Source organism: Conger conger, chromosome 11 (genome assembly GCF_963514075.1).
Source record: "Conger conger chromosome 11, fConCon1.1, whole genome shotgun sequence".
In the NCBI taxonomy this organism is placed as follows: Eukaryota; Metazoa; Chordata; class Actinopteri; order Anguilliformes; family Congridae; genus Conger; species Conger conger.
Genome location: NC_083770.1, coordinates 46,895,962 through 46,916,468, shown reverse-complemented (window position 1 = coordinate 46,916,468; position 20,507 = coordinate 46,895,962). Strand labels below are relative to the sequence as shown.

Genomic DNA, 20,507 nt, shown 5'->3' with positions numbered 1-20,507 from the left:
TCTCTCTCCCTCTCTGTCACGTCTCTCCCTCTTCTCTCTCTCCCTCTCTGTCTCTCTCTCCCTCTCTGTCTCTCTCTCCCTCTCTGTCTCTCTCTCCTCTCCCTCTCTCTCCCTCTGTCTCTCTCTCTCCCTCTCTGTCTCTCTCTCCCTCTCTCTCCCTCTCTGTCACGTCTCTCCCTCTTCTCTCTCTCCCTCTCTGTCTCTCTCTCCCTCCTTCCGTCCCGATCTTGTCTTCTCCGGTGGCGACGTGGTTGTCAGTCAGGCATTGAGCACAGAGCAGGTACCAGCGATGGAGGGGAGATAACAGATTCCTGCCATTCCTCAGTTCCGTGTGGCCCATGGCTACCTCTGCCTCACTGTCCACAGCAGGGCTATAGAGGAGGGCAATTCATTCTACCCCAGTGTCGTCTAGAGAAGGGCAATTCATTTCACCCCAGTTTGCTGGGGACATTGTTTTTTCCACCTTTTGCTGCGGAACAAAGAGGGTGTTTTGTCTGATATCAGCTCAATTCCCCTTCTGTCTATTTATACATCTCTACACTTATTGTGCTCGCTCTCTCTCCCTCTCCCCTCCCTCTCTCCCTCCCCCTATTTTTCTCTTTTTCTCTCTCCCCCTCTCCCTCTTTTTTCTCTCTTTCTCTCTCCCCCTCTCTCTACCTCCCTCTCTTGTGTTTCTCTCTCTCTCTCTCCCCCTCTCCCCCTCTCTCCCTCTCTCTCTCTCTCTCTCTCTCTCTCTCCCTCTCTCTCTCTCTCTCCTCCCTCTCTCTCTCTCCCCCTCTCCCTCTTTTTCTCTCTTTCTCTCTCTCCCCCTCTCCCTCTCTCCCTCTCTCCCTCTCCCCCTCTCCCTCTCTCCCTCCCTCTCTCTCCCCCTCTCTCCCTCTCTCCCTCTCCCTCTCCCTCTCTCTCTCTCTCTCTCTCTCTCTCTCCCTCTCCCTCTCCCTCTCCCTCTCCCTCTCCCTCTCCCTCTCTCTCTCTCTCTCTCTCTCTCCCTCTCTCCCTCTCTCCCTCTCTCCCTCTCCCTCTCTCCCTCCCTCCCTCCCTCCCTCTCTCTCCCCCTCTCCCCCTCTCCCCCTCTCCCTCTCCCTCTCCCTCTCCCTCTCCCTCTCTCTCTCTCTCTCTCCCTCTCTCCCCCTCTCCCCCTCTCCCTCTCTCTCCCTCTCTCTCTCCCCCTCTCCCCCTCTCCCTCTCCCCCCCTCTCTCTCTCTCCTCCCTCTCTCATGCTGACTCAGTGAAAGCCCCACACACAGAAGCCACACTGTTCTGAAGGTGACAGCAGAGTCATGACACGGTGCTATCCCCCCGTTCTGCTCCTCCTCTCAGTCCAACTCCTCGCCCCTAAACTCCGTAACCCCCCAGCTCGGAGCGTAGGTAGGGGCAGGGGCCGGTGGTCGCTCAGCGGAACGTCCCGGGTAACCCTGCGGGTGTCTGTCTCTCTCACACAGGGGCCTCGGAGAAGGTCCGGGGGGCGGGCCGGCGAGCCGAACCCGAGATGGCGGAGCTTCACAGCGCCCGGGGGACAGCGGTGAGTTTGGGAGGGGGTGGAGATTCACAGCGCCTGGGGCCCAGCGGTGAGTTTGGGGGGGGGGTGGGAGGTGACGGAGGGGTGGCAGAGTATGTATTGTCACAAATCCTTAACTTATGTATTATTTATTACAATAACATGTTCCACCACCTGTGCAGGGCATGTTATTGTGGCCAGAGGGACTTTTTCAGAGGGGCTTAATGTGCTTTTCAGGCTCAGTGTGCTTCGCAGCTGCGGTGGATAATGGCGTGTGCACAATAGCAGATAATGACGCGGAGAGCCGCGCTAGAGAACACGCGGGACGCCGTGGCGGCAGCCATGAGGTCATGTGACCGCGTGTCAGACGCGTTCGGGCCGCGGCGTTCCAGGCCGGGAACGCCGTCCCGGGAACGCCGAGCGCGGATAGAACGAGGGGTCCTCCTCGTCCGCTCCGGAAGTTCGACGGGAGACGTTCGGGAAAAAAAACGCACGGCCTCGCCAGTCGAGTCACGCATGACTGGGAAGCGACGGCCCGGAATAAGAATAACTACACGGCTAGAAAAATAAATAAATAAATAAATAAATATTCCCTGTTTGTTGCTTTTTTCCTGGCAGAGTACGCCACGGCGAAACGATCCGCCTGGCTTCTCCGAGCCTGTAAATCCAGAGGGAGCCGCTACAGGGGCTGTGACGTTTTAAACCCCGCCGTTTACTCAGCCTGTCGCACTGCATGATGGGACATTGAGTTTAGAGCTGTGGCACCAGCGATGGATGTGTGAAGTGGGGTCCCTGGTTTCTTGTCTCTCTCTCTCTCTCTCTGTAATTAAACTGGAATCTCCTTTACGTGTGGAGTATAGACTCCCCCCTTGTGGTCAATGAGTGGAAGACCTAGATATGCAACTGGACTTAAAGACCCCACTCACACCAAACGGCTGCAGTGTCAACACGCGTTTAGGAATAGCCGTGTAATGATGTCGGTGAACCTCTGTCTACACCGGCATGTAACATATGGATTGAAATTTTAGTTTTGGGAGTTTCCGTTGCTTTGGCCAACGTCACGCACTTCCGAAGAGACACACGTACGTGACCTGGCAAATGGGAGAGCATATGAACACAGCTCTGGGGCTGATGTGATTTAATGCTGCTGGGATTGCTGAAGAGATACCGGAGACAAACAGTGTCCCGGCACAGAGCTCAGATGCTTATCTTATCGCTGTCCCCTGGTGTGTTTCTGTCTGCTGTGGCCCTGGCTCAGGGCTTCTCTCGGAAGGCGGGCTGTTTGCAGTGAGAAGAGTTTTCCCCGGGTGTTGGGAATGGTATCGGACAGAGAATGTTGCTTCCTTGGTGAATGTTTATCGCGGCAAGCTCTGAACTGGGCCCTGGATTAATGGGGCATTGACACCGCTGAGACTGCTTCTGCAGAGGAGCTCTTATCTTACCGCTCCTATCAGTGTACTGGGGGAAGGAGCGGCTCTGCTTTCTACACTGTTATTCTTCTTGTGTGTGTGTGTGTGTGTGCGCCTGTGTGTCTGTTTGTGTGTCTGTGTGTATGTGCGCGCGTGTGTCTGTGTGTGTGTGTGTGTGTGCGCGTGTGTCTGTGTGTGTGTGTGTGTGTGTGTGTGTGTGCATGTGTCTCTACTGTGTGTGTGTTCGTGCATGTGCATTTGTGTGTGTGTGTGTGTGTGTGCATCGTTGTCAATATGTGTGTGTCTGTGTATGTGCATGTGTGTCTGTTTGTGTGTCTGTGTGTATGTGCGCGCGTGTGTCTGTGTGTGTCTGTGTGTGTGCGCGTGTGTGTATGGGGCGCAGTGCTTGTGGGGACCCCTGAAAGCGTCTGAAATGATAAAAGCGTCTCTTGGCCGCCAGCTTTTAATACACAGAGTAAACAAAGTGGCCCCAGGACTCTGAGCCTGAGCCAGTGATGTCATATCCTGCATCCCAACAATGGAACAGCAAACACACTGCCCATGTCCATGGGGAGGGAGGGGGGCTGGCCTGGCCTGGCCTGGCCTATACGTGCTGCATCCTCCCAGATGAGCTGGTCTCCAGGTGGACGGACAGAGGGGTGGAGTTGGCCCCTAGCCAGTGGTTGGAGGGGGGGCAGGACTTCTGACAGCTGCTAGCCGCCGATGTCATTCGGTTCTGCGATGGAGGTGTGCCAAGAACAACAGGAGCCGTTCCCTTTTTTAACAGAGATCTGAGGAGCGGATCTGTCTGCGCTGCGCTGCATTGTGCGGGCGCAGATGCAGGGCTGCGATAGCGGGCTGGGGAGCCCAAACCGCCAGAGACCACGGCCGAGTCACAGCCCAGTCACAGAGCAAACTCACCCCACAGCACAGAGGAGTCACAGAGCAAACTCACCCCACAGCACCGCTGAGTCACAGAGCAAACTCACCCCACAGCACAGCCGAGTCACAGAGCAAACTCACCCCACAGCACAGCCGAGTCACAGAGCAAACTCACCCCACAGCACAGAGGAGTCACAGAGCAAACTCACCCCACAGCACAGAGGAGTCACAGAGCAAACTCACCCCACAGCACAGCCGAGTCACAGCCGAGTCACAGAGCAAACTCACCCCACAGCACAGAGGAGTCACAGAGCAAACTCACCCCACAGCACAGCCTGGTCACAGCCGAGTCACAGAGCAAACTCACCCCACAGCACAGCTCCTCATCAGAATGCTTTTGCACTTGTGGATATGAATGATGTTTTCCTGTAGTTTTGTTTCCTGGTATCCCCCAATATAATGGATCCATAAAGCTTCTCATCTCATCTTTGACAATAATGTCTTCATTTTTCTGGTTGTTTCTTAGATCATATTGTATATTGCTAGAAATGGGCAATTCTGTAGAAAATGTTCCATGTCATGGCTTTTTGACTGTCCTAAAGAGAGCTCCATACACTCTGCTGTAACTGAAAGCTGTAATTATCTGTATGGTTATGAGAAGTACGGCTCAGGCAGCCAATCTTGGGAAGGTATTTTCCATTTTAGTTTCTTCCCGTTTTTCCCCCCCTGGTTCAGAGTGCACTGTTCGCTCTGTGTGTGTGAGGAAGCACGCTGTTCGCTCTCTGTGTGTGAGGAAGCACAGAGTCACAAAACACAGATGCCCGAGCTGGGAGAAATGAGACGGGGAAAGGACGGCAGCCTAAATAAAAACAAACAAAAAAAAGTATGTTAAAAGTTAATAAGTCAGCCGGAGGCATCTTTTCTTCTGCACTTGGTGAGGGAGAGAGGTGATAGAGGGGTAGAGCGAGAGACAGGGAAGAGTAGAGGGAGAGAGAAAGGGCAGAGAGAGAGAGAGAGAGAGAGAGAGGGGTAAGGAGAGAGGGGGGAAAGGAGAAAGGGGAAGAGGGAAAGAAGAAAGAGAGGGTAGAGGGAAGGAATGAGAGGTAAGGAGAGAGAAGGAAAGAAACAAGGAAGAGAGAGAGAGGGAGGGAGGGAGGGAGAGAGGAGTACAGGGTGGGAGGGAGTACAGTGAGGAAAGGGGAGGGAGGGGAAGTTGGGGAGTGGCCTAGCGTGTGGCTCCTGTGTGTGAGAGGAGAGTAGAGTAGAGAGTCTGAGTGAGAATGAGACCAGCAGCTGGGAGTGAGGCGTAAGGTAAGGAACACTCTCTCCGTCCGTTTCCCCGTGTCCGTGTGTCTGGAGCGGGGGGGTGGGGGGTCCCCCCTGGACGCGCGCGGGACCGCGTGTCATTTCCTGTGAAAGCTACAAATGGGAAGAGTGACGGGGGGGATTTTTGGGGCTGAGTCGCCCAGGTGTGTGGGGTCCAGGGGAGAGAGAGGTGTCTGACATGGAGGTGTGACTCCTAATCTCTGTTACAACTGCCTCTCTGGAGGGACCTCTCCTCTGTGGAGGGACCTCTCCTCTGTGGAGGGATCTCTCCTCTCTGGAGGGATCTCTCCTCTGTGGAGGGATCTCTCGGATCTCTCCTCTCTGGAGGCCCGGAGTATGGAAAGAGGGAGATATGGCAGTCAAAGTTGAGAGAGAGGGGGGCAGAAATGGAGGGGGAATTGTGGGTACGTGGTCCTGGAGTGGCAGGGGGTTGAGTTACGCGCGGTGTGTGAAGACAGGTTTCTGAGTTCTGCGGGGTTGTTGAACACCGAGTTCCCCGAGGCCAGAGTGTGGAGCGTTTAATTATGTGTGTGTGTGTGTGTGTGTGTGTGTGTTTGTGTTTGATGGTGAAATTACAGGGCTGCCGGCGAACATCACTCGCGCACGGTTAGGGCTGATGCTCTCCGCTGAGCTGCGCTAATGGAAAGTCGTGTCTGGCGGCCGCGGCTCTTATTTTTAAAGGTTTGCGGGGAGGTTTGGTGCTGTGCTCCCGGGTTTACTCGAGGTTGTGTTTTAGGTCAGCTCCCGTGGCTCGGGGGGGCGGCGAGGTTATTTCACGGAAATGTATTTTTATCGTTGGGTCGTCTGCAGTTCTGAGTTTTGTTTGGTTTGTGAAATGCGCTGATCTCGCTGAACCCCGCGGCCTCAGGAGCCGCGAGGCCTACGCCTCCCTGCGGTCTGGGCCTGGGTCGGCCGCCATTTTGGGTCGGCCGCCATTTTGGCTCCGCCGGCGCCCTCTCTTCCAGTGAAAAACCCTAACGCGCTCGGGGCGGACGGCTGACGGGGAAAGCAGATGTTTCGGGGACGGGGACGGGGACGGGGATGGGGAGGGGGGTGGAGATTGGGGACGCTCTTGGATAGAGAGGGTCTCGTCGGGGGGGGGGGGATGTGGCATCCAGACGGGGCGTGTGGGATGGAGGCGGGGATAATTACAGCCTGGGTTCGGGAGCGGGCCAGAGTCCGCCGGCGCGGCGGGGGGAACGCGCTCCTGTGGTTTCCTCAGTCGCGCCGTGGAGCGTCAGCGTCTCACGTTCCCCTCCCGGCCATGGAGCCCAGGGCGAGGGGGGTCGTCCTGCAAGCCCAAAGGCATGGCCAGCGACGGCCCCTCAGGACAGAGAGGAGGACCGTGGGAGAGGCGCTCTGACTGAAGGGCCCGGCGTCCCGGCTCCCTCTCGCGTGACAGCCGGAGACCGCGCTGTAAGACGGAGTGGGGGCAATGAGTCACAGAACGGGCTTGGCCCCCCACGCCGTCTCCGCACACACTCAGAAGCTGTTTGTTTCTGTCTTCGGCCGTGAGCGATGCTGATTGGCCATTGTTGCTGGAGATTACCCACGCATTGTTCACCTCTCTCTGGCCGAGAGAGTGGGTCACACTCCAGTGAGCGAGGCAAGCGTTGAGCAATTTGCACCTCCCTTTCCTCTCCTCTGTGTGTGTGTGTGTGTGTGTGTGTGTGTGTGTGTGTGTGTGATTGTGTGATTGTGTGATTGTGTGAGTGTCTGTGTGTCTGTGTGTCTGTGTGTCTGTGTGTCTGTGTGTCTGTGTGTCTGAGTGTGTGTCTGAGTGTCTGAGTGTGTGTCTGAGTGTGTGTCTGTGTGTCTGTGTGTGTCTGCGCTGCTAATCTACTCAATTTGTCTCCCTGATCAAGGCCTGACTCTGTTAACTTCTCACCCTTTAATCTTGTCGGCACCATTGACTCCGTATCTACACCTCAGAGATCTCGCAGCGACATGATGTCACACGTGAGGGGTTTGTTGTCTGCCCTGATTGTGGAGTGGAGCCTCATCGGCCTCCTAAAGACCGAGACACTCTGTTAAAGCAGAGGATCTCCATTACCTCCGTCTACCTTGTGTGGACTGTGCAGATGTGACCTCTTTTTTTTTTTTTCCCGTTGGTGTCTGTTTCCTAACTTTACCGCAGAAGATGATGTAATATCCACGCTTGCGAAGCGTTTCTTTTTGCTCTGGATAGCGCGTTTAATGCTGGCCCGTCCCGCAGATTTGATAGAGCATCCCGAAAAACACATGACGGAAAACCACTGAGATCCTGAACGGAGAGAGCTGACCCATTTCCAGGTTTATGGTGGAGAGGGTTTATCGTGCCCGTTTATTGCTGACTCTTTAAAGTCGCCCGTCTATCAGCGACAGGCTCACATGTGGGAAACTGGGCTACACTTCTTATCCAACCAGAGCTCACCATCTACAATCAGAACCAACCGCCGCGGCGGCCCTCCAGGGCTGTGTGTGTGAGTGTGTGAGTGTGTGAGTGTGTGAGTGTGTGAGTGTGTGAGTGTGTGAGTGTGTGAGTGAGAGAGTGAGAGAGTGAGAGAGTGAGAGAGTGAGAGAGTGAGAGAGTGAGAGAGTGAGAGAGTGAGAGAGTGAGAGAGTGTGTGAGTGTGCGAGTGTGGGGAAAATGTGCATGTTATATATATATACATATGTGTGTGTGTGTGTGTGTGTTATATGCAATGTGTGTGTGTGTGTGTTATGTGGTACGTGTGTGTACGTGTATGTGTAATCTAATGGTGTCAAATGAGCCTCAAACCAGTGCTGCTGCTGGATACTGCAATAATCGTTTCTCCTGAATAATTTTGATTCCATGGACTTTAACAGGAAAATTAGTCAGTGGAAACAACCCTTTTAGTATTACTGTACATCTGGCAGTAGCCTGATGGTATGAGGCTCATTTGATACCTTGGACCCTTGATGGCGTAACGCCATTTAGCCAGCAAATGTGTTCCACACTGTATCAGCATAATTTACAGCTGCAATTAGTCCCACCCCCCCAATTCCCATGGAGATCCATCCAAATGCAAAGAGTTTCAGTATCACTTGTCGTGTATTATATGTGTGTGTATGAGTGTGTTATATGTGTGTGCATGTATATGTGTATCGTGTGTGTTATATATGTTTGTATGTATATGTGTGTGTTATGTGTATGAGTGTGTTTGTGTTATATGTATGTGTGTGTTATGTTTCTGAGTGTGGGATGTTTGTACAGCTGAGTCTCAGGAACAGAAGGTCAGGCTCAGTAACAGAAGCCCCAGTAGCAGTGTTAGAGTCTCTCTGTCTCTCAGTAGCAGTTTTAGAGTCTCTCTGTCTCTCAGTAGCAGTGTTCGAGTCTCTCTGTCTCTCAGTAGCAGTGTTAGAGTCTCTCTGTCTCTCAGTAGCAGTGTTAGAGTCTCTCTGTCTCTCAGTAGCAGTGTTAGAGTCTCTCTGTCTCTCAGTAGCAGTGTTATAGTCTCTCTGTCTCTCAGTAGCAGTGTTAGAGTCTCTCTGTCTCTCAGTAGCAGTGTTAGAGTCTCTCTGTCTCTCAGTAGCAGTGTTAGAGTCTCTCTGTCTCTCAGTAGCAGTGTTAGAGTCTCTCTGTCTCTCAGTAGCAGTGTTAGAGTCTCTGTCTCTCAGTAGCAGTGTTAGAGTCTCTCTGTCTCTCAGTAGCAGTGTTAGAGTCTCTCTGTCTCTCAGTAGCAGTGTTAGAGTCTCTCTGTCTCTCCAGCTCCTGCCCTCCGGCCACAGACCGCCCAGCAGGAATGTGAGGCCTGTCCTCAGGGTTGAGGGCGTAGGGGGCAGTGTGGCTAACGGGCGGGGGGGGGGGGGGGGGGGGCAGCGCAGGGCTAATTTAGGGAACAGAGGGGGCGTTGGGCCTGTCCTCAGGGCTGAGTGCATAGGGAGCAGTGTGGCTTTTGGGATGTAGCACAGAGCTCATTTCGGGAACATCAGGGGGAGTGTGGTTTGCTGGATCTGAGGGGCTTTAAATAAAGAGGCTTTCCAGCCATGGTGCAGGTGCAGGTGTGCCTGACTGTGCTCGCCATCAGGTGAAGGAAGTGTGAGTGACTGAGTGTTAGTATGAGTCCGTGTTCATTGTTCTGAGAGTGTGAGTCTCGAGTGAATCTGAGTGACTCAGAGTTAGTCTGAGGGTTTGTGTGTGTCTGTGTCTGTGTGTGTGTGTGTGTCTGTCTGTGTCTGTCTGTGTCTGTCTGTGTCTGTCTGTCTGTTTATGTTTGTGTGTGTCTGTGTGTGTCTGTGTGTGTCTGTGTGTGTCTGTGTGTGTCTGTGTCTGTCTGTGTCTGTCTGTCTGTGTCTGTCTGTGTCTGTCTGTGTCTGTGTGTGTCTGTGTGTGTGTGTGTGTGTGTGTGTGTGTGTGTGTGTGTGTGTGTGTATGTCTGTGTCTGTGTGTATATTTCAGGGAGGGGGGGGGGCAGGGTGGGCTTGCCTCTGATGGGGGGGGGGCATCCTGTAGCGCTGTATTGTCTACCTCTGTCCCTCTGTTAGCGGGATATTCCTGCCCTTTGCTTTGTACCTAGCGGTGGATGTCAGCGGGGGTTCCTCCCATTGGCCCGTTTGAGCTAGCGAGTGAAAAACCGTTAAACGTGTGACAGTGTAACTGACGTCTGCTTGGCCTCTGACGCAGGACCCTGACAGAGACGCCCTGGGGGAGAGAGAGCAGATCCGATCGCAGATTCGGGAGCTGAGGAGCCAGCAGTCTCTGAGCCGAGAGCTTCAGCGCGCAGGTGAGACCCCGTCCTCACGGCGACACGCTCCACGCCGCCAGGACTCTTTACTTATTCATGCTCTCAGCGGGGGCCCTATTCAGAGCCTGCCTGTGTAACTGCTCCTGCTGTTTACTGCGGTAATCCCCCTCTGCCACCTCACTGCAGAGGGCCACAGCACAGCCCCAGTGTGGGGTATCGACCTCAACGTTTCAGGTTCCTTTAGCTCCACTACTCCCTTCATTGTGGTCATTACTGAAGAGAGACCGCTAGTTGTGTTCTGATAAGTTTGACGTAGACCAGTGGTTCATAACCCTGTTCCATAACCCTATCTACTATCCTGTACTGTAGGTTTTCATTTCGACTGTAAATGGAACACAACTGTCGAACTCTACTAATCATTCGTAGACTCTGCAGATCATTAGCTGTTGAATGAGGTGTGTGTTGTTAGGGTTGGAGTAAAAACCTGCAGGGCGGTAGATCTGCAGGTACAGGGCTGGTGTCGACAGTTTTTATGTGTGTGAGAAGACAGGGAATCCAGTAGGGGGCGCTGTTTTGAATTTGAATTATTTCGCCTGGTCTATGCATTCCTGAGTTCCCTGCTAACTGAGTAATGAGGTAGACGCACTCAGCACACACTCACTCACCGTAGTGTGCGATTCACAGCTGTTTATCAGACTACCTGCTGTTTGCTCTCGCCTCAGGTGGCTTGTTTGGCTAGGTAAGCTGCAATACTCGCGAAGAAAATATTGACTCAAGGCTTCCCTGTGCCTAACGCGACACCTGACTGCATAGCCAGCAGCCACTAAGTGCAGTTTAACACCCACTCTCACCCCAACGCAATTTCCTCTAACTGCGCCCGTGAATAGGCCACCTCCAATAAACCCGTTTTACCGTCTGAGAGTTCAGCCTGAGAGTCTGAGAAGGGCTCATTCACTGAGCTTTCATTTTCTACCCTTGTGTTTTAAAAACAAGACAAAACGTCATGGAAGTCTGCGTAATTAGGTGTTTTCCCAGTCACCTCGTTCCCCCGGAGCTGCAAACGAAAACGGATCTAAAAATAAAAGGCGTTAAAAAAGCGGAACGTTTCTGGGGCTGAATGAGCCAAGGACCTCTGGTCAGGAGAGAGAATGAAACTCAGACCGAACAAATAAATAAGAGTTGTTTTTGTTTTTTTTGGTTTTCCCCTGGTCAAGTCTGAACTGAATGTGCTCTGTATAAATCGCTGGTTGGGGGGGATTTAGAGGAGATGGTGAAATAGCACGCGGAACCCAGCGGTCCAGAATCTGTCTGCGCTCCAAAAACACCCAGGTTTTAACCCTTTCACGTGTGAGATCAGCGCTGGTAATAGAGAGCAATTATTACACTAAATTATAACTCTTAGACTGTGAATATAGAATGAGGAAAACCGTTCCAGGAAGCCGGCTCTGTGAAGGGCTGAGCCCTGCGTGTGCTGAGGGCAGAGTGGACCGGCTCCCTGGGCAGAGTGGACCGGCTCCCTGGGCAGAGTGGACCGGCTCCCTGGGCAGAGGGGACCGGCTCCCTGGGCAGAGAGGACCGGCTCCCTGGGCAGAGAGGTGGCCCAGACCCGTGAGCGAGGCGTAAGGCCGGGTTCACCTCGGTCCCTCTGGCCCGCGAGCGCCGTCTGTGGCCTCTTCCTGCGGTCTCCTCGCCTGCCGTGTGTGTTTTCGGAAGCCATCTGGGACCCATTACGGCCCCCTCACCTAAAGAGGCCCCCGAATAGAACATCGGCTACCGCATTCTCCCGAAATTAACCCCCCTCCCCTCCCGCCCCGGCCCCCGCCCCGACGCGTCCTCCCGGGCGGCAGGAGTGTCGCTGGGACGGCTGCTGCATTGTGGGAAGGCGCTGTTTTGTGTGACAGACCCGACAGGCTGAAGTCACAGGAAGTCTGCGGCCGGGGACAGGAAAGGGGGGGGGAGAGTTTCTGACAGAGAGAAAGGGCAGGAGAAAGAGCACGAGAGGGGGAGAAAAGAGAGAGGGAGAAGGAAAGAAAAGAAGGAAGAAGGGAGCGTGTGGGGAGGAGGGGAGGGGACGGGGTTGGTATGTCACATAGCCTGGTTTGGAGCCGGCCGCAGGAATGCGCGATGTTGCTGAAGTCCCTCGGGGAGATGAAGGCTTGAGGCTGCGTTTTGTTTGTTTGTTTATTTGTTTGTGTTGTTGTTGGCGGAGGGGCTGCATGCCCAGTATGCAAACGCAGATTTGACCGATTCTTGCATTATTCAAAGTTAAGTTTCCTTTGCTGACGGAGCTTACCCAGAATTCCCCCTGACCCGACAGCACAGAACACAATGAATACGGTGCTGGTCAGAGTGGCACACAACTGCAATTCACAATTTAACCATTTGGAAAATTCCTGTACCCAAAGTGATATACAGAATCAGATCCGTTCCATCGCAGAGGTGCAGGACATAGAGGTGTCAGAATCGGGTAGGACACTCTCAGGGTTGCCAGAGTAGAGACCCAGAGCAGAATCTACCCTCACCTCTCCCATCAGCAGTAATCAAAGCAGCAGGAACTTCAGTCAAATCTGTGAAAGTGGAATGTGACCCTGTTTGCCTTTCTCCTGGTAGGAAAGTGTGTGTGTGGGCAGCTGAGTGTGTGTGTGTGTGTGTGTTTGTGTGCAAGTGTGTGTGTGTGTGTGTGTGTGTGTGACAGTCCTAAGTAGGGAGGACGTGGTCTGCAGTGTTTGGAGTGTGGTTTCCTGAGGGACAGGGTGGAATGAGGCAGTATTGGGGAGGGGGGCGGAGCTGTTATGGGTGTCATAGTGTCTCATAGCCCCCCTCACTTCCTGTGTCCGCTTACCACTTCCTGCTCCTTGTCCGCTTTCTTCTCGCATCTGGCCGAGGCGACGCGGAGGGCCACACACACTCTCACACACGCACACACTCACACACACACACACACACACACACACTCTCTCACGCACACACACACACACACACACACTCACTCTCTCACACACACACACACACACACACACACACTCTCTCACACATGCACACACTCACACACACACTCTCACGCACACACACACACACACACACACACACACACACTCTCACACACGCACACACTCACACACACACACACACACACACACACTCTCTGACGCACACACACACACACACTCACTCTCTCTCTCTCACACACACACACACACACACACACACACACACACTCTCTCACACACGCACACACTCACACACACACACTCTCACACACGCACACACTCACACACACACACTCTCACGCACACACACACACACACACACACTCACTCACTGACTCAGTCACTCTCACTCACACAGACACACACACGCACACACACAAGCAGGCACGCAAACACACACACACACACACACACTGCTCAGCAGTTATCACCATCCACTTCCATATATCACTGAGCTGCTCAAACTGTAACCCAGGAAACCACTCATTTCCACTGTCAGTCAAGTTCAACAACAATGTGCGACCAGATGTTCTGGACAACATGTGGTTCAATAATTGAAAGTCTTTAAAACACAATTACTACGTTCACTATAATAACTGCCTTTGATGCATCTGAGAAAATATGTGTCCGAGAGTGTTTGTGCTTGTGCCGTCTTTCAGAAGTCACTGTTGTAGGAGTAGTTCTCTCTGTCTCTCTCTCTCTCTCTCTCGTTTTAAGAGCGTGCGATCCAGTCCTGGAGCTGATGTTCTTGTTGTGTTGAATGGTAAAAATAGAGGTGAAAATGGACTCAGTATTTAGATGTGTTCTGGTGAGACACAATACAGAGCCCAGGGGTGAGTTTATTATAACACCACAGGAATGTTTTACGTGCCCCCTCTCAGAGATCATGCCTTTATTTAGTTGGTTAGTTGGAGTAATTGTTTGGTAATGAGTCATCAGGGTTTTTTTAAAGTCTCTTTTCAGCAGCTCTTAGTAGCAATTACCTACTTCCAGCCCCGTATTAAATGTGTGAAAGTGAATTTAAATGAAACGGCCGTGTCTGTGATGGAAAGTCCTTAACTCCCCCGGTCCCCACACAGGTCTATTGCCTTACGTGAATCAGAGGGTGTGTCTTTAGTAGATACAGGGTGTAGGAGCAATTTGGGGGTTAGGTGTCTTGCTCGGAGACACTTCAACACACCCAGGGCGGGATCGAACCGGCAACCCTCCGACTGCCAGACGACTGCTCTTACCTCCTGAGCTAATGTCATCTCCTGTGTCCCAGACTCTAACTCCGGCATGGTGTTGGTTCTTGTTGCAGACTCTAACTCCGGCATGGTGTTGGTTCTTGTTGCAGACTCTAACTCCGGCATGGTGTTGGTTCTTGTTGCAGACTCTAACTCTGGCATGGTGTTGGTTCTTGTTGCAGACTCTAACTCCGGCATGGTGCTGGTTCTTGTTGCAGACTCTAACTCCGGCATGGTGTTGGTTCTTGTTGCAGACTCTAACTCCAGGATGGTGTTGGTTCTTGTTACAGACTCTAACTCCGGCATGGTGTTGGTTCTTGTTGCAGACTCTAACTCCAGGACGGTGTTGGTTCTTGTTGCAGACTCTAACTCCGGCATGGTGCTGGTTCTGGACACGTTGGGAAAGGAGGAGACCTCCTCCGCCCCGCTGATGGGGGCGGCAGCGGCTGGATTCTGGGACCTCGGACTCGGACCTGGTCCTGCCCCCGAGGCAGCGGCTGGACTCGGGAGCGTCGGAGAGGAGCGTGGGGTCGGTGCCCTCCCGGCCCCGCCTGGATTCGGGGGCATCGGAGCGCAGCCTGGGCTCCCTGCCCTCCCGGCCCCGCCTGGATTCGGGGGCGTCGGAGCGGAGCGTGGGGTCGGCGCCGCGGGCCAGGCTCGATTCGGGAGCGTCGGAGAGGAGCGGCGGCTCCCAGGCTCGGCCCAGGCAGAGGGCGGATTCCGGGGCGTCTGACGCCGGCCCGTTACCACGGCAGCGGCTGGGCTCCGGCGCCTCGGACGCGGGCTCCTCGTCCTCCTCGTCGTCACGGAGACGGCTGGATTCGGGCGTGTCCCTGCTGGGACAGGACCCGGGCGAGGTGGTGCTGATGGGACAGGACCCGGGCGAGGCGGTGCTGATGGGACAGGACCCGGGCGAGGCGGTGCTGATGGGACAGGACCCGGGCGAGGCGGTGCTGATCGGGCCGGACCCATGCGAGGTGCTGATGGGCAGCTCCTCCAGCACGGATTCGGAGGCAGAGGGCGGGGATCACGGGCCCGTCCCGCCCCCCGCCCCGCCCAGCGAGGGCGGCTCCGCCTCCGACCGGGACCAGCCCGACGGACCTGCCTTCTCCAGGACCGCCTCGGCCTCCCAGAACACCCTGCTGAACGGGGGCTCTGTGCCCAGGAACGGCGTGCAGGGACACCAGGTACAGCACTGATGAACACACACCGCCCTTTACCGCTGTAGGGTCATTACCCACACAACAGGGGCTCCCAACCCTGTAACCCTGTTCCTGGAGGTCTACCGTCCTGTAGGTTTTCACTCCGACCCTAAAAAAGCACACCTCACTCAATAGCTAGAGATCTCATTGAGCTGTCAATCGGTAGAATCGATTGTGCCTAATTAGGGTTGGAGACAGAATGGTGGATCTCCTGGAACAGGGCTGGGGACAGTGATTCCAGGGGACAGAGGAAGTGTCCCAATACTCGAAAAAAATGCATCCTTCTTTCCTCCACTTGTCTTCTCACCCTCCTGAATAGGAGCAGGAGACGGGTGCAGGAAAGGAGGATATTCTATCGAGTATTAGGACGCCCCCGGAGACCAGAGACCTGTAGAATCAGGCTCTCACCTTTGGTCCTGGTGAACGGCAGAAGTCAGCAGAAACAGCAGCTGGTGTTCATTGGTACTTGGCACTTCATTGACCAATCAGAATGGCCGTGATTACATTCATCCATCTCCCCTGATTTGTTTGGTCCACACTGGTTGCTGATTTTTGAGGTAGGGCCAGGGCTGAGAAGAGCTGTCATAGACGCACCGTTCCCATTTTCTCCCGCCGTCACCAGAGGGCGCTGTTGTGCTTTGGCGTTCTCCATCGTGTGCCCCGCTTGTGACTCTCCAGACCCCGGAGTGCCTGAGCCAGCAGCACCTCGCCTCGCCCCCCGTTTCCCGGGCTGCAGTAACGAACGCTGACCCCCGGTGTGTGCCTGGAGCCGGGCCCTGTCAGACTGGGGCCCCGGAGCGCGGCGCGGTTATGGCTGTTAGGAGCCATCGCAGACACTCACACTCCACGGTTGTTATTTTCGCGGCCTTTGAAGGCTGGCTGTCGCTCTGCTTTGCATCAGCACACAAATAGAGGAGCTCCTGAAAGCAAACAGGGGGGCCCGACGGAGGCCTGGGAGGTTTGACGGAAACCCCTGCCGCTTTATTTACAAAATATTTTTGGGCCGTGGGTTATGGTTACCGTGGCGCTGCCTGCGCTGGGCCTGTTTACGCGGCGCTGACAGGCGGGTCGTTCAGAGACCCGGGCTGTGTGCATTACATCACCCGTTCCCCTGCCGCACGCGCTCAGTCCGTGTTTTTACGTCGGGTGCCACGCGTGACCTCCCGGCGTCGTTTGCGTAACGTTACCGGAACGTTCCCCGATCGGACGAGGCGGCCATTTTGGGTTGTGGGCGATGAGGTGTCGCAGGACTGGCACTGGCTTCACCCCGGACTCCCGTGTGAAAGCCCCAAGATGACCACTCACTGCAAAAAAATGCCTTAACGAGCATTTTTTAGTCTTGCCATTATTTTACTCTGAAGTAGAAAATATTAGCTTCTTTTAAGTTACCGTTTGTTTGACATGTGAAATGTTCTTATCCAAGTGGCGAATCTTGAAATGAGTCAAATTGTCTTACTTCATTGGCACTATTTTTGCCTTATTTAGCGAAGTTATTTATTTAAGTCTCTATATAAGTCCTAAAATACTTGGTGAGATTGACTTATTTTGCTGTTTTTGCAGTGAATTCCCTTTAGAGCCCTCCGGCTGGCTCCGTGTTGGGGAAGTGCCGAACCGGCCCGGGTGTGCACTGATTTGTTGTGACACCGGCACTTTGCTGCAGTCGGCCATTTTGACAGCGCAGTTTTATCTGATCCCGGCTGAGTGTGACTGAACCTGTGTTTCTGTTTCAGCTCCCTGTGGGCAGGGATCCCACCCTCACTGCTCTGCACAACAGCCAGGGGAACGGTGAGAACATCAACACACGTGCGATTCTGTTTCTGCCTGTTTCTCACGCACACCCACACGCACACGCACACGCACACACACAAACACGCACACACACACACACACACTAACATGCACACACACACACACACACGTACACACAAACGCATGCGCATGCACACACACTCACACACGAACACATGCATGTGCACACACACACACACACACACACACACGCATGCACGTACACACAGACACACTCACACGCACACAGTCTCTCACACACACACACACACACACGCACACACACGCACACGCACACGCACACACACACAAACACACACGCACACACACACACACACAAACGCATGCGCATGCACACACACTCACACACGAACTCATGCATGTGCACACACACACACACACGCACGTGCACACAGACACACACACACACACACACACGCATGCACGTGCACATAGCCACACTCACACGCACACACTCTCTCACACACACACACAAACACACATACATGCGCATGCACACACACTCACACACGAACGCATGCATGTGCACACACACACACACACACACACGCATGCACAGCCACACTGCCGTGCACACACACACACACACTCGCACTCACACACATACGCCCTTGCACACAAACCTGCACACACACAAGCATGCACGTGGAGAGACCAGCACATGAATGTGAATGCAGTGCCCCAATACCCAGAGCCAGCAAGCCTCTGAAGAGTAGCCCTGCTAATAACAGCTCTGATGGTGATGATGATGATGGTGATGATGATGATGACGGTGACGGTGATGGTGATGATGTCGATGCCCCTCTGACCGCCGCGGTCCGGATTGTCCCGGGCGCGGAGTCGGGTTGCCCTGCCCTTCCCTGACATAACCGTGTCTGCGCTAACATGACCGTATAGGGACCGGCCCTGTCGCCCTGCCTGTCCACAGGGTCGGGGGGGGGGGGGGGGAGAGACAGTGCGCAGGGACCGTCCTGTTTGGGATCCGTCTGTCTGTCTGTCCTCCCTGAGCAAGTGTCTGTCCGCATCCAGGCTCTGCTCTCTGTCCCGGGCCCGCCCCCCCTCCTGTAAACACCCGCCGGTTCCCTAGCAACGCCGCCAAATTTTTTGCCTCAATAAGGCAGAGAGTGCACCTTACCCCCCCCCACCCCACACCCCTCCTTCTCTTTCTGCGTTCTGCCTTCTCTCCTCTCCTCCTCCCGTGTCTGTTTTTATCGTCTGTTCTTCCTGACTCTGAGACAGGATTTGTGACATTCTGTCTCTCCGTCTCTCCGCGCATACAGCTTCTGGTCTTTTCCGCGAGTGTGTGTGTGTGTGTGTGTTTGACATGAAGGGCTGATGAACCTGCAGGAGCACGTTTGGAGAAACCGCTCCTGGCTCCTCGGAACGGGCTGGGGTTAGCATGGGGCTCTGGGGCTGCAGCTCTGCCTGTCTGCACTGCAACATTTACCAAGAAAACATTCACATTCTGGACGTTTCTAGAGCTGCAATAATATTGGCCAATGAATCAATCAGTCAATGAATCAATCACTTATACTCAATAATATCAGCTGATCTTTATTGCCCCCGAGGGGCAGTTTGGCTGCTGCTGGGTTTAAACAGGCACTGACAAACACACCGAATCCATGGGAAAGGAGTAAAAGTGTTACAGATACAACACGATAATCGCTCATACAGTAATATGAAACAATGTTCCTATCAAATGCATCAGTCTGTCAGGTAATGTTTTTCGAAGCAACATGATGGCCAGTCGGGATCTACAACGCAAGAAAAATAAACGCTTTTTAAAAAGAGCTGTGTTTTAGGCTGCTACGCCATTTGGTCGCTGTTGCGTTGAGGAAAGGTTGAGATGATGTGTATGTATAAACTTCATGAGCAGAGTGCTTGGGTGGATCTGTGTGTGGGCACTCATGTAAGGAGAGACAGAGAGGATGTTTATCCCTGAACGAGAGCAGGGAATATCGCACCGGACAAGGGAAGCCGCTAAACACTCAAGAAATTCTGCAGACAGCGTGGAGGAACAGGGAGAGAGAGAGAGAGAGAGAGAAGGAGAGCGAGAGGGGGAGGGAGGGAAGGAGGGAGGGAGGGCAAGAGAGAACGAGCGACGCATTGAAGAGAAGACCTGCGGCAGAAGTAGAGGGGCTGAGCTGGTTTGAGTGCCGCTCGCGGTGTGTGTGTGTGTGTGTGTGTGTGTGTGTGTGTGTGTGTGTGTGTGTGTGTGTGTGTGTGTGTGTGTGTGTGTGTGTGGCCTGCGAGTCACTGCTTTACTTAGTTTCTTTTTTTTTTCTTCAGCGTCCAACAAGAAGGACCCCGGCTGGTCGTCCCCGTTCACACGGGCCAGCTCCGTGCGTGACCGCGTGCGCAGGTTCACGGAGAGCCCCGCCGGTCCCCTGACCCCCAAGAGGGGCTCCGTCCTGAGGAACGGGCTGTCGGCGAAAACCTGCGGCCAGACGCCCGTCTCCAGGGTGACCAGGCTGTTCGAGGAGCCGAGCGCGAGCAAGCCGGCGCGCAACGAGAGACGAGAGGGACTCGCCTCCGGCGGTCCCCTGGGGTCCCGCGTGGGGTCCGTGTCCTACCCCTCCTCCTCCTCCTCCTCCTCCTCTTCCTCAGAGAGCGTTGAGGGTCAGCAGCAGGGACCGGTCGACTCTGCTCCCGCCCACATCGACGCCCCCGCACCGGCCGGCCAATCGCAGGGCTCTGTGGGCGGGGCCCCCGGGCGGGCTGAAAAGCAGGATCTCCCTTCCCCGGGCGCAGAGGAACGCCAGACCCCAGGCAGCACAGCACACGGCCAGCGAGAGGAAGAGGAGGACCCCGACATGAAGACCTTCCTCACCATCGAGATCAAGGATGGACGCAACGCCTGCAGCGGGAGTGGAAGCTCGCGGATTACCGCCAACGCCGCCCCCCGGGCCAGCGCCAACGTGACCCCCCGGGCCAGCGCTAACGCCGTGGGACAGCGTGCAGGTACGGCACAACCGCTAACTTACACTGCTGCTTAGACCAGAGGCTCTGAACCCGTTAACTTACACTGTTATTTTCACCTGAGGACTGTGGGCAGAAATGTTAAGTTACACTGTTATTTACACCTGAGGACTGTGGGCAGAAATGTTAACTTACACTGTTATTTACACCTGAGGACTGTGGGCAGAAATGTTAACTTACACTGTTATTTACACCCGAGGACTGTGGGCAGAAATGTTAACTTACACTGTTATTTACACCTGAGGACTGTGGACAGAAATGTTAACTTACACTGCTTTTTACACCTGAGGACTGTGGGCAGAAATGTTAACTTACACTGTTATTTACACCTGATGCTCTGAACCACAAACTTACACTGCTGCTTACACCTGTTGCTGCAGTGGGGCAGTGTCTTAACAAATGTTTGTCTCGTAATGAAGTAGAAAACATTTGACAACGTTTGCTTTGACAAGTTAAATTTTCTTACTCCATTTCCAAATCTTGAAATGAGTCAAACTG

General features: G+C 54.1%; 1 protein-coding gene across 1 annotated transcript in view; it reads left to right on the top strand.

Annotated features, from left to right (window-relative positions):
* The window catches only part of smtnb (smoothelin b), an 89,848-nt gene that overhangs the window by 37,205 nt on the left and 32,136 nt on the right, over positions 1 to 20,507 (top strand). Inside the window, 6 exon segments of the mRNA XM_061259478.1 lie at positions 1,443 to 1,522; positions 9,743 to 9,842; positions 14,382 to 14,455; positions 14,457 to 15,206; positions 16,952 to 17,006; positions 19,320 to 19,991. Of these exon segments, the coding sequence (XP_061115462.1) occupies positions 1,443 to 1,522; positions 9,743 to 9,842; positions 14,382 to 14,455; positions 14,457 to 15,206; positions 16,952 to 17,006; positions 19,320 to 19,991 (1,731 nt within the window).